This window comes from Maniola hyperantus, chromosome 4 (assembly GCF_902806685.2).
Source record: "Maniola hyperantus chromosome 4, iAphHyp1.2, whole genome shotgun sequence".
Lineage (NCBI taxonomy): Eukaryota > Metazoa > Arthropoda > Insecta > Lepidoptera > Nymphalidae > Maniola > Maniola hyperantus.
In genome coordinates, this window is record NC_048539.1 from 8,139,677 (window position 1) to 8,151,747 (window position 12,071).

Genomic DNA, 12,071 nt, shown 5'->3' on the forward strand with positions numbered 1-12,071 from the left:
AACTAGTTTCTGTAAACATACATCGTCTCGTCGTCGCTTACCTTCCCATAAAATTTTTTTGCTTTATTTTGTGCCATACGTTGACCTCTAGAGAGTTATCATCGTAAAGGTATAAATTAAACCTCTCGCGCCATATTGGTTTTGTTTTGTGGACCTGTTTTGATTTGTGGGATTCCCCACCCAACCTAAAACAAGAAACAAACTTGACACATCTAAATATTAATAATATGACATACATTATGCGCAATATTAAGTATTCATATACGGGTGTTTTCAAAATAAATCAACTAAAACAAAAAAAACCGGCCAAATGCGAGGTAGACTCGCGCACTAAGGGTTCCGTATCTTGGAAGTTGGACGTGTAATTATTTTTAACCCACTTCCAAAAGGCAGGAGGTACGTTTTTTGATGCTTAAATTATCTCCAACTGCTGTACAATTGCTTTGCCTGTGAAAGTTTAAAATCGCAAAAATATGCGATTTACATTTCGAAAAAAGTTCAAGTCACCTGATGAGTAATTTTATCGACCGCTGCCCATGAACATGTCGCAATCTGTTTCTGTCATATGAGAGTCCCCGCAGACCACAAACTTTTTATCGGCCGATAGTTTGGTCGGTTTCTTAATCAGTATGAAGATGTATGTAAGTGCGCAAATTGTACATTACATATCTTCATACTGATTAAGAAACCGACCAAACTATCGGCCGATAAAAAGTTTGTGGTCTGCGGAGACTCTGACTGTCGAACTATCAAATGTACTATACAATTATAAAGATATACGATCTTATAATAAGCCTTGACAAAAATTAATTAATATGATTATGTTGCTTGCGTCACATAATATCACAGTCCATACATAATATTTAACATCATATTACACAAAAAAAGTTCAGTCATCTTGTATAGGCACTCTGTTTATACAGAAGAGTCAAATACTCGTAGCTGATGTGGCGTGGAAAAGTACCACGTACTTGGAAGAGCTAGTTGCCGCATGTTCATTAAATAATATGGAAACAAACCGCCAGGCGAATTATTATTGATGATGACAACGTGAGCTAACAGACAAGTCAAGAGTGGATGGGCATCTTCTAAGCAAGCGCGCTTCATCTTAGGCTGTATCATCATTTGCCAGCAGAGTGACTATAGCCAAGCTCTAATCTATAAAACTAAATATATAAGAAGTCGGTTAAAAATAAAACTGACTGACTGACTGACTGACTCACTGATCTATCAACGCACAGTTGAAACTATTGGACGGATTGGGCTGAAAATTGGAATGCAGATAGCTACTATGACGTAGGCATCCGGTAAGAAGGGCTTTTTGAAAATTCCAACCTAAGGGAGTAAAATAGTGGGTTGAAATTTATGTAGTCCACGCGGATGAAGTCACGAGAATAAACTAATTAAAAAAAATACTTTGACGAAAGAGTATCGGGCACGCTAGACGGGAGGCTTGTAGTAGGTACCCAGTTCCTCTGATGCCGTGGTCTTGATACTTTTATTATAGAACAGAGGGTAAGGCGTTTTTGGCGTAATACGTGGAGGACGTGGTATGCCACGTTGCTTAGAAAGTCTTTGAGCAATGTACCAAGTACCCGTCTCCAACGTTTGCCACTTCCTACCACCGTATAAACCGCACAGAACAAAAAATGCAATCAAGAGAGATTTTTTTACATTATAGAGGTCGCGAGTTCAATAACTGCAAAAAAACTCACATCAATAAAAAATAACTAAATGGATATAAGTAACTAATTTTGTATCCGCTAGAGTCATCCACAGGTTTTAGACGCTATGCCTCAAAGTACCTGACGCATTACAAGGCAAATTCTCCGAGATACTATATTTTGTAGTTTTGAGCTAATCATTTGAGCAGCTTCAGTTCATATGAATCCGTGCATAGTGCATACCCACTAAACTTATAAAGTTATGAATTAAGAATAAGAACTATAAATAGAAAGATACAGGATTGAACCAAGGAGGCTTGTTTACTCTGAAAGCAAGCTTTATAACCATTTTATAACACTTACTTGAATTTGCAGTACAGTCCGCTAGAGCCATTCGCAGGCAAATCTGGCAAGTCTTTGGCTTCGATCAAAACAATGTTCACTATTGACGTCCATGATTTTTTGGCAACTTCAAACTTTCTGTTTTTTAGGAGATACTGTAACAAAAGATAACATACTGATACAAGTTAGCATTTTAGGAATCAATAGTGTAGTGACTAGATGGAGTTCGTTTTTGCATCAGTACCATTATTATTAATCGAAAGTGTGTTTGTTTGTTGGTTTGTGGGTTTGTCCTTCAATCACGTCACAACGGTGCAACGGATTGACTTTTTTTGCATTTGTATATATAAAGATTTGGAGAGTGATATAGCTTACTTTTTATCCCGGAAAACCAAAAGTTCCCACGGGATTTTTACAATACTAATTCCACGCGGACGAAGTCGCGGGTATCAGCCAGAATTTTAATAATTTTAATGATGCAGGTTTTCGTTAGGTAGATAATGAAGTCCCGTGGTGGAGTTACAAGTTAGCTCTTGATTGCGGGATCTAAGATGGAAGCGGGCTAACTTGGAATGGATATGATGGCAGTTTTTATTAAAGTCATACCCAATTAAGTATGGTGAAGATAAATATGGAATGTCCTTACTTAATGGTTCTAGTTCCTATACTAACTGTATTACATTCCCTACTTTCGTTCTTCTCTCTGAGCTGGTTTCTGCAATTAAACTTTTCGGTGCGAGCGTACAGTCCAGTATTTCGTTCCTGGATATTATGTCTACCTTGCACCTAGAGTTGTACAAAATACCAAATAGATACCTAGACAAGTTTTGATGGTCATAGAAGGCCGTATTTTGCAATTTTCTTTATTACATTACAACTTAGCCCTTGACTGCGATCTCACCTGGTGGTAGGGAAGTGGTGATGCAGTCTAGTATGGAATCGGGCTAACTTGGTATTGAAGATTTTATTAAGCCCATACACTCTTAAAGGTTTCTACACGGCATCGTACTGGAACACTTAATCGCTTGGCGACACGGCTTTGCTCGTAGGCTGGTAACTAGTCACATCCGAAGGCTCCCACCAGACCAGACCAGAGGCAATTTAGAGATTATACTTGAATTCCCAAATCACCACATGCTCACCACTGCGACAGGAAGGTCGTCAAAATGAAAAGGTTTTAATTTTAAAATTACTTTTCAACTAAGATTAGAAGGTTTATTTATAACTACATTGCGACTCCCGTCTTACAGTTCTATAAGTTCTTAAGTATGGGTTGCCTGGAAGAGATCACTTTAGTGATAAGGTCGCCCTTTGTTTTTTAAGTGTATCCTGTATTCTTACTCTCTGTAATTTTAGTAACAATAAAGTTGTTTTAAATTAAAATTAAATTAAAGGTGTCTCTCGCACAGAGACGAGCTGAACCCAGAAAGTATATAGGTTTTAATGATCAGCGTTCTGCCACCGTTTCAAGGTCGGGAACTGGTGTTGTTAGGCGAGGAGCTTGTACTACCCCTTCTATAGGGCCTACTGTGTGTATCTACGTAGAATTTAAAGAAGCGTAGGTACTTGGTACTCACAGCGAGTATAGCTGCAAAATCTTCATGTAAATCTGTTCCAAAACTAGAATCACACATTTTTACTAGAACTAAAACACACTACATAAATCACTTTACTCCACTTCCTTCTCTACCGCGTATAAACAACTTAATGAGGTTCGTTCACGGCGGTTAAAATAGTCTGTACCTATTTCCGTAAAAATCCTAATAAATACATTAGTGTTTTTTTTAAATTTTTGATCAAGTATTGCTTGAATTTGCAACAAAGGCTTTTATAAATAATATATACTTTTATAAACTGTATAATAATATACTTCCTAATGATACAGCGTGATCGATGACTTAAACAGGACTGAGGAAAGACACTGTATTTAAGTAGCACTTCACTGATTTGTCAATAAAATACGACTTTTTGTGGCTTGTATCTGTACCGGTTGCGTAATTAACAATAAATCGCTAATAATATCGAACCATATAAGACAATGAGTTAGACACACATTGCTGTAAGCAAAACAACTCTACCTCTACACTAAAACGTTGTAATAGAGTGTATGCTAAAAAACCAGCTCAGTTCATTTTTATCATCAAAAACCTCGAAGGTAGACCGGTCGTTCGCATATAGAATGCTTAGGTGAATACTTAATAAACAATTTATTAATGTTTCAAAGATATCTTAAGACGTTGAAATGCTTTAACAAAGCATCAGAAATATTTAGCAATACAAAATCAAATGTTCTTTTCTATTTTATTTTCTCTAATAGCCGAAATTAATAAATTAATCAATCTATCCGTAATCTGTCGATAGATTACTTTAACTACCAAAGTATAAATATTGTGCATTCAGGTAAGACGGAATTTCTAAAAATTATTTCCTAAGTGGGTGTCTAGCTATAGAGCTAACCTACATGCAAAATTTATGTAGAATGAAGGTACATTGTACATGTTGATATAATATCAGCCTGACAGTTTCTTCTTTTATTTATAGATAGGCAAATCCTGATAACGGACCGCCATCTTTTGAAGCACGCTCGGAGGCGTCAAAAGGTGCGTATTATCCGCGCCCAACCCTAGGTCACAAGCACATGAGTAGATATCTACTCGTGCGGTCTCAAGCCAGTGTTGATATGCGTAGGTAGGTGTATTGTCTCACACACACAAGCGCATGAATTTGTGTTCACTTTTTAAAATACAGTAATTTGTAATTATTAAAACATGCATAAACTGGTTGAGTGCTACGCGCAAGAAATAATCTGAAACTCTATAATAACAAGTTAATAAATACTCGTGTTTTATTGTTGTGGTTTTACTATATTTTTTGCGGGGTTTGGATTATACTTGACGTCATGCAGGATGTAAAACTTGATCTGATTTACTAAGATGTTTGGTAATTTTGGTTTGATTGTAGCGGATATAAGGTTAAAACAATGACGGATGTAAATAGTGGTTTAAATAAAAATACTTAAGTTGGGTTTTATTGTAAACTCTCCCTTGGTTTTCCTCAGTGGAACACTAGTTAAGTAAGTATACTTATTAGGTCAAAAAAGATTTAGTATAGAGAAAACTTGAAGATATAGAGATAGAGAGGTCTTTAGGGACTCGTAGGACGTAGTGGCGATTTTGGAAAAAAAAACTGCATAAGTACAAACCAGAACCTGTAGGTATATTTTAGAAATACTTTATTATTAAGCCTTTATTATAGACACATTTACTAGGTACAATTTACAATCATTATTAACTTACACTGTTTTTTTTTTTAATACAATAAAACTTAAAGCTAGCCTTATCTAATTACTATATAAATCATGACCGCGTGGAATGGTGCCAAGAATACTGGCTGCATTTCCGCGCTGGACAGCCAGGCTGATCCGCTGCGCAAAAAATGAGCCAGCCCTTCTGTCACCAGTTGAGGCTATTAATCGCGGTGAAATGTCTCGTAAAAAATTTTTAGCACTAAGACTCCATGGCCCCAGGGTCTCCACGGCAAACGGCACAAAAATGTAACTCTCTATAAGAGAGGCATACTTGCGCCGCTTGCCGTTTTCAGCTGTTTCTGCTGCGGCTCCCGGTCTTGATGCTGTCTTCCTGATATGACACGGGGCCAATGTGTCAACGCAAGTTGCGTCCCACATTAGCGCCCGTCCCCGTTCCCAGGGAACCAGCGTCAATCCATCAGGTCTCTTGCCAACTTACACTTATTTAATTTCATTAGGTACTACTAAAAAGCACTTATGTATTTATAATTTAACAATATCAGATCCCGGAACGACATCTGTTTGCGCCTGGTTGGTGTCTGTTTGCCCTCTGGCAAAGGCCTCCTCTAACCCTTTCCATAATTCTCTATCCCTTGCCTTTCTTGTCCAAGTTTATATATAATATATAATATATATATATTATATATATATTATATATTATATACCAAAATATCGTGCTGTACTCAGAATATTTTTCAATCAGCTGTTTTATTACATGTATGTGGTCTAGCACCGAGAAACCTTCTCTAAATCCAGCTTGCTCTAGTGGTTGGTTTTCGTCCAGCACTTTCGTTATTCGGTTCAATATTACTTTTGCAAAAACCTTATATATATTTGATGTTAAACTGATAGGTCTATAATTGTTAATATTTTTCTTATCTCCTTTTTTATGCAAGAAAAGAAAAGAAATACTTAGTAGGTATTTAATAATTGAAAGAAATGATTGTAATATTCATTGCCGAACACCTATTTTGACAAAAGATACAGAGATAGCTAGCATACCGGAAACGAACATAATAATAGGTTATTTTTGTTCCGGGAAATCGAAGCATTACCACTGGATTTTTAACAACCGAAATGCATGCGGAAGAAGGCATAAAATGTAAATATTTAAAGCTTGAGCTTGAGGCTTTGTTTCAAACATTTTTTGTATAAATAAACTAAATCAATAAAATAGATTATTTCAAATAACTTAGGTTTACAAGTACCTAACTCTTAAGAGGTTGGAGCCTTCTTTTAGGAGTAGGAGAACTACTTCAGTGTTAGAAGACACCGCTCTTCCATAACACTATTATCAGCGTTACCATGCATACATAAACTTTCTGACAATATTAAAAAATACATTTTATGTATTTTTTAATATTGTCAGAAAGTAATTTTTTAATGTTGTCATAAACTTTCTGACAATATTAAAAAATACATTTTATGTATTTTTTAATATTGTCAGAAAGTTTATAATTTAAATAAAAATATCTGAAAAAAAGTTAACCTTTTGAACTTTCTTGCCGTGGTCCCTAAGTATATTCAGCCCATTGCCAATGCGGTCCATAAGTTCACCGGGGACTGCAAGCGCCGTGGGCGACATCGGGTCCATCACCAGGCCGTCCGGAATCGGAATAGACCTGTTGAAAATACATTTACGGTTAATACGATTAAAAATAAAACATAGGTAGGTACATTTCAGTCTACATAACATAGGATTGGAGGCAGCTCTGGTTTTCTGATGCTGTCCAGGTTATGTGCGTGTAAATAGCATCTAAATTTTGTAGAACTTCGTGTCGTAGCCACTCATAAGATAAGCTTTGCGCTTAGTAGCTGAGCTTTGCGCGTAGTTACGCTTGGTACTGCTTTTCTCCTAGAGCTTTCGTACCTATTTAGTGACTTAGCGAATAAATGAATATAAAATCTGTACTTAGGGGTTCTAAATATTTCCATACCTTAGGTACTTACATTTTTCTATTTCAAACTAAATCTAAATATATAAAAGAAAAAGGTGACTGACTGACTGACTGGCTGACTGATCTATCAACGTACAGCTCAAGCTACTGGACGGATCGGGCTGAAATTTGGCATGCAGATAACTATTATGATGTAGACATCTGCTAAGAAAGGGTTTTTGAAAATTCAACCCCGAGGGTAAAATAGGGGTGTTGCAAGCTAGTAAAGTATAAACAAGAATATTTTTAAACAGTAACTTCCGTATGTTTCGTTTAAATGTAATCTACCAAAGATATTTAACTAATAAGCAGGTATATTATTTAAAACTTTCTTCGATTGCAACAGATTTTCCTATTACTCCCACTAAGCCAGAATAGAACCATTCTTCTTATGAAACTTCGCACATGAATTTTACTTCACGACAGTAATGGGTTATGATGCTACAGGAGTTATGTTTTGCCCACATCTGAGAATAACTACAAAAACCGTAAGTAAGTAGGATCAAGAATTTGAAAAGAGAATTTTTTCTGACATTTTGCACGATAATTCAAAAACTATGATGGATAAAAATAAATAAAAATCTGTTTTAGAATGCACAGGTGAAGCCCTTTCGTGTGATACCCCACTTGATATAGTTATCTTACTTCGAAAATTGAAAATACTAACTATTAGTTTTTTTTCCTGACCACAATTTAATTTTTTGTGTGATGTAACCAAAAATTCACGGTTTTCAGATTTTACCCCTAATGTCTGCTAGAAGACAGCCTAATTTCATGATTCTAGGTCAACGGGAAGTACCCTGTAGGTTTTTTGACAGACCGACAGACAGACAGATAGACAGATAGACAGACAGACAGACAGACGGACGGACAGACAACAAAGTGATCCTATAAGGGTTCAGTTTTTCCTTTTGAGGTACGGAACCCTAAAAATCGTCCAGTTATAGTTTTATTATAAATATACTTATAACGGAATCAGTCAACCAAAAAAAAAAAAATGAAATGTTTGAAAAGGTTGATGATGAAGAACGGATTGGAAAACGAGTGGTGGGTAAGTACTTATGTAAATTTCAACCCTTTAATATGGCATTGAACGGCATTAAGAAAAATATTTCCTCATCGTACTTAATTTTTTTTTTTTTGTATTGACATATTCTTATACATAAACAGTTTCTTAGAGACATTCCGTTAGTGATTGACGGACAACGCACAGCCTGGAACCTAGAGATTTGAAAATTGGAGAATATAGGTACCTACCTACCTATTCCTTGAGTATACGCTTGAAGTTCACTCAGGAAGGATTTTGAGAAAATTTCAACGGGATTTTTAAAAAACGTAAGTCGCTTTTTTTCCCGCTTTGTCGCGGGAATAAGGTATAGTCTATAACTATACTACAATTTTACTATATTTAAATATCAAAAAGAGGGAAGATTTATTTGTTTATAAATTTCGATAAATTCCGAAACTACTGAAACGATTTTAATAATTATTCTCTCACTATTAGAAAGCTACTTTATCCAGAAGTAACATATTATCAAGTATTTATAGGTAAGTATATCAAATTTCCCCTGAGTGAATCCGGCCAGATTGGCTAGTACCGTTCTACGCAATTGACACCTTAAGCTACCAAAACTGGTTGGATAGGTAAAGTAGGTATCCTTTGATACTTATTTATTTTATACTCAAATGATATTTTATACACGAAATATTTTATACTCAAACTATAATAGGTATATGTAATATAATAATATTATCCACAACCCTGCATGCCTGAGAGTTCTCCATATCGTTCTCAAAGGTATACCTATATGAAGTCTGCCAATCCGCTTGACCGGCGTAGTGGACTAAGGCCTACACCCTCGCATCTAGCTGGCGAACAATGGGTTGATGACGAATGGTGACAACATAAACAATTTCCTCTTCTAAGCTGATAGATAGGTTCTAAGCTTACAAAAATATTTCCTAAAGATAAAACCGGTCAAGTGCGAGTTGGATTCGCACATAAAAGGTCTCGTACAAGATATACACTATGTACTTTTTAAATGTTTTTTAATTACATGGCGGCAAATTCAAAAGTCGCCATCTTGGTTTTTTATTATTTGTGAAAGCGGCAATATAAATACACACTCTGTGAAAATTTCATTTCATGAGATACAACCCATGACAGACAGACGGACGGACGGACACACAAACGGACAGACAGCGGGGGCTTAGAGCAAGCTTAGAGCGATCACGCACTCATCCGCTCCAAATCCGAGTGAAAATACGGATATAAAAAATATCTACGTCATATGTCGTAACTATACAGATAGTTCTATGACAACTTCGGAACGTATTTTATATATAAAAATATGTATGGACTCGGATCGCATGAGTGCCGGCGATAGTAATAGAGTCCCTTTGGCACTCTTCACGTACGGAACCCTAAAAAGTACAAACAGAAAATCTAGTCATATTCAAGGTTCAACACTCAACATTACATTATCATGCACAGACTGTCGGGTGCCATGACCTCTAAGCGATTTACGGATACTGCTGTCTCTCAAAAGTGGCCTTCCTCTCCGGTCATCGCTTTCCACGTTTAAGGGCATGCAATTTAACAAAACTATATTCAATGGTTAGGTATAATACTTATATACCTACAGTTATGATTAATGTAACAATTGCGATAAATCATGAACGTGGGTATTCTTTTAGGTAATTAAACTCAACTGGATGGCGTGGCTCTGGACGACATGTGGTTTCAGCAAGACGACACAACCTGGCACCAAGGGTGGACCCCCCCCCCCCCCCCTGGGCTGCTTCCAGGACCTAGGTGGACCACTAATTAAAATTGTTAAACATAATGTTTTTTATATTTTTATATACCTAGATTTTATGTAAGTTCCTTCAATACTTAATCAATTTAATATAATATTTTGTATGATGGCAAAAACATTATGTTCTTGCGAACAAACGCATCCAAAATTTGAATTTTACCGCGCCACCGCTACCTTTCATCGAGATGTCACATTTCGTGTGACGTTCTTCAATGATTGAAGAACATCACACGGCACTTGCCCAGGGCCCACGATCGATTGGGGCCCAGTAGTCCCTGCCAGATCACCAAACTATAACAGATTAACCGATATTTTAATACCCAAAAACATATTTATTTCGATAAAATCAACGGTCAAAAAAGCCATCTCAAACAAAGGACCGTAGAGATTGTTAAATAGTCAAGACTGACTTATATCCGATCGTTATTGTCTTTACTGATAACGCAAATGATAGAATATTTCATTCTTTTTCACACTTTAAAAAAATTCCCGACAGTAAAAACCTCTAAAAGTAAAAAATAATATGTATTATATACCTATAATGTACCTACTATGTTTTTGTACCTACTTATTAAGATTTCTTTTTGTAACCTGTCATTTGTGTTTCTGTGGTGCAATAAAGTATATACATACATTGTATGTATGTATACATACATACATACAATGTATTGGTCGGATTGGTCCTTTACGTTTATTATTTATAGTAAAGTTTTTATTATCCAAGCGCTCGTTGCATCTGGGGACCCCTAAAGATAATAGAACTATTCCTTATACAACAGATGACTTTATAGTTTTTAGTACAAAATTTCTGGCATTTATCTATATCGTAATACAATATTTCTGACTCTTCTGACAATATTTGAAATAGTGCACTCTTATATTTTCTAATTCACATTAACAATACATAATATGAATATTAAATCATAATAAACTACCTAGATACTTTTAATTATATAATGTTATATACCCGAGATTATCAAAATGAGTAGCTCTACTCGCTACTTTATAGGTAACTAGCTGATGCCCAGACTTCGTACGCGTGGATTTAGGTTATTAAAAAATTCCGTGGGAACTTTTTGTTTTCCGGATATATAAAAAAGGTAATATTTATCCTTTTTATTATCCTTTTTATTGCAACTATTTATTGTAGATCAATAACATTATTATAATTAATTAAAACGAAGAGTGCATCAGACATTACCGAGATAATATACTTAACTAGCTTATGCTCGCGACTTCATCTGCGTGGACTACATAAATTTCAACCCCTGTTTTACTCCCTTAGGGTTGAATTTTAAAAAATCCCTTCTAGCGGATGCCTATGTCATAATAGCTATCTGCATGGCAAATTTCATCCGAATCCGTCCAGTAGTTTCAGCTGTGCGGTCATAGATCAGTCAGTCAGTCACCTATTCCTTTTATAATATATATTTAGATAAGAGCATCGATGGATAAGAGAGATATAATATTTAACCACTTTTAAAAGCTAGGACAGCGGTATTTTTCGTATATTTTCTTCGTAGTTACGTCACGAGATGTACACGTAAATTTTGAAAGTCAAGCTTGTTTAGGTTGCAGCCATGTTGCAGCTCACTATTAGAAAGAGAGCCAGCGCGTGCCAGACCTTCGTTATTTTATAAAAGCTGATAGTTTCTCTGCGTATCGTCCCCAACTGGGAGGAACGTTTGTTTGGATGTTTGTTTGGATCACGGTGGCTTTGGGAGATAACAGGTAATAAACGTGTAAAAAAACATTATATTTTATTCGGAATAGTATAGAAATCGCATCGAAGTTGCCATAATAAAGGTGGCCTATTATCATCATCATCATTATTTTCAATCGATAGACGTCCATAGCTGGACATAGGTCTCTTGTAGGGACTTCCACACGCCACGGACTCCACACTCTGCCCAGCCGAGTTGGATCAGCCACAGATGAGGCCGATCGGGTTCACAGATAACGTGATCGTGTCCATCTTAGCTCGAGTTAAATTTCTGAAAAT

At 36.0% G+C, this 12,071-nt stretch overlaps 1 protein-coding gene across 3 annotated transcripts in view; it reads right to left on the minus strand.

Moving 5' to 3' along the window:
* LOC117997054 (multiple C2 and transmembrane domain-containing protein-like) overlaps positions 1-12,071 on the minus strand; it is a 47,166-nt gene that overhangs the window by 12,800 nt on the left and 22,295 nt on the right. For all 3 annotated transcript variants that reach the window (XM_069498311.1, XM_069498312.1, XM_034985229.2), the window contains exons 2-4: positions 6,803-6,935; positions 2,028-2,161; positions 42-185 (exon numbers count right to left, since the gene is read on the minus strand). In XM_069498311.1, coding sequence (XP_069354412.1) covers positions 42-185; positions 2,028-2,161; positions 6,803-6,935 — 411 coding nt within the window. The remainder of the gene's footprint in view (positions 1-41; positions 186-2,027; positions 2,162-6,802; positions 6,936-12,071) is intronic.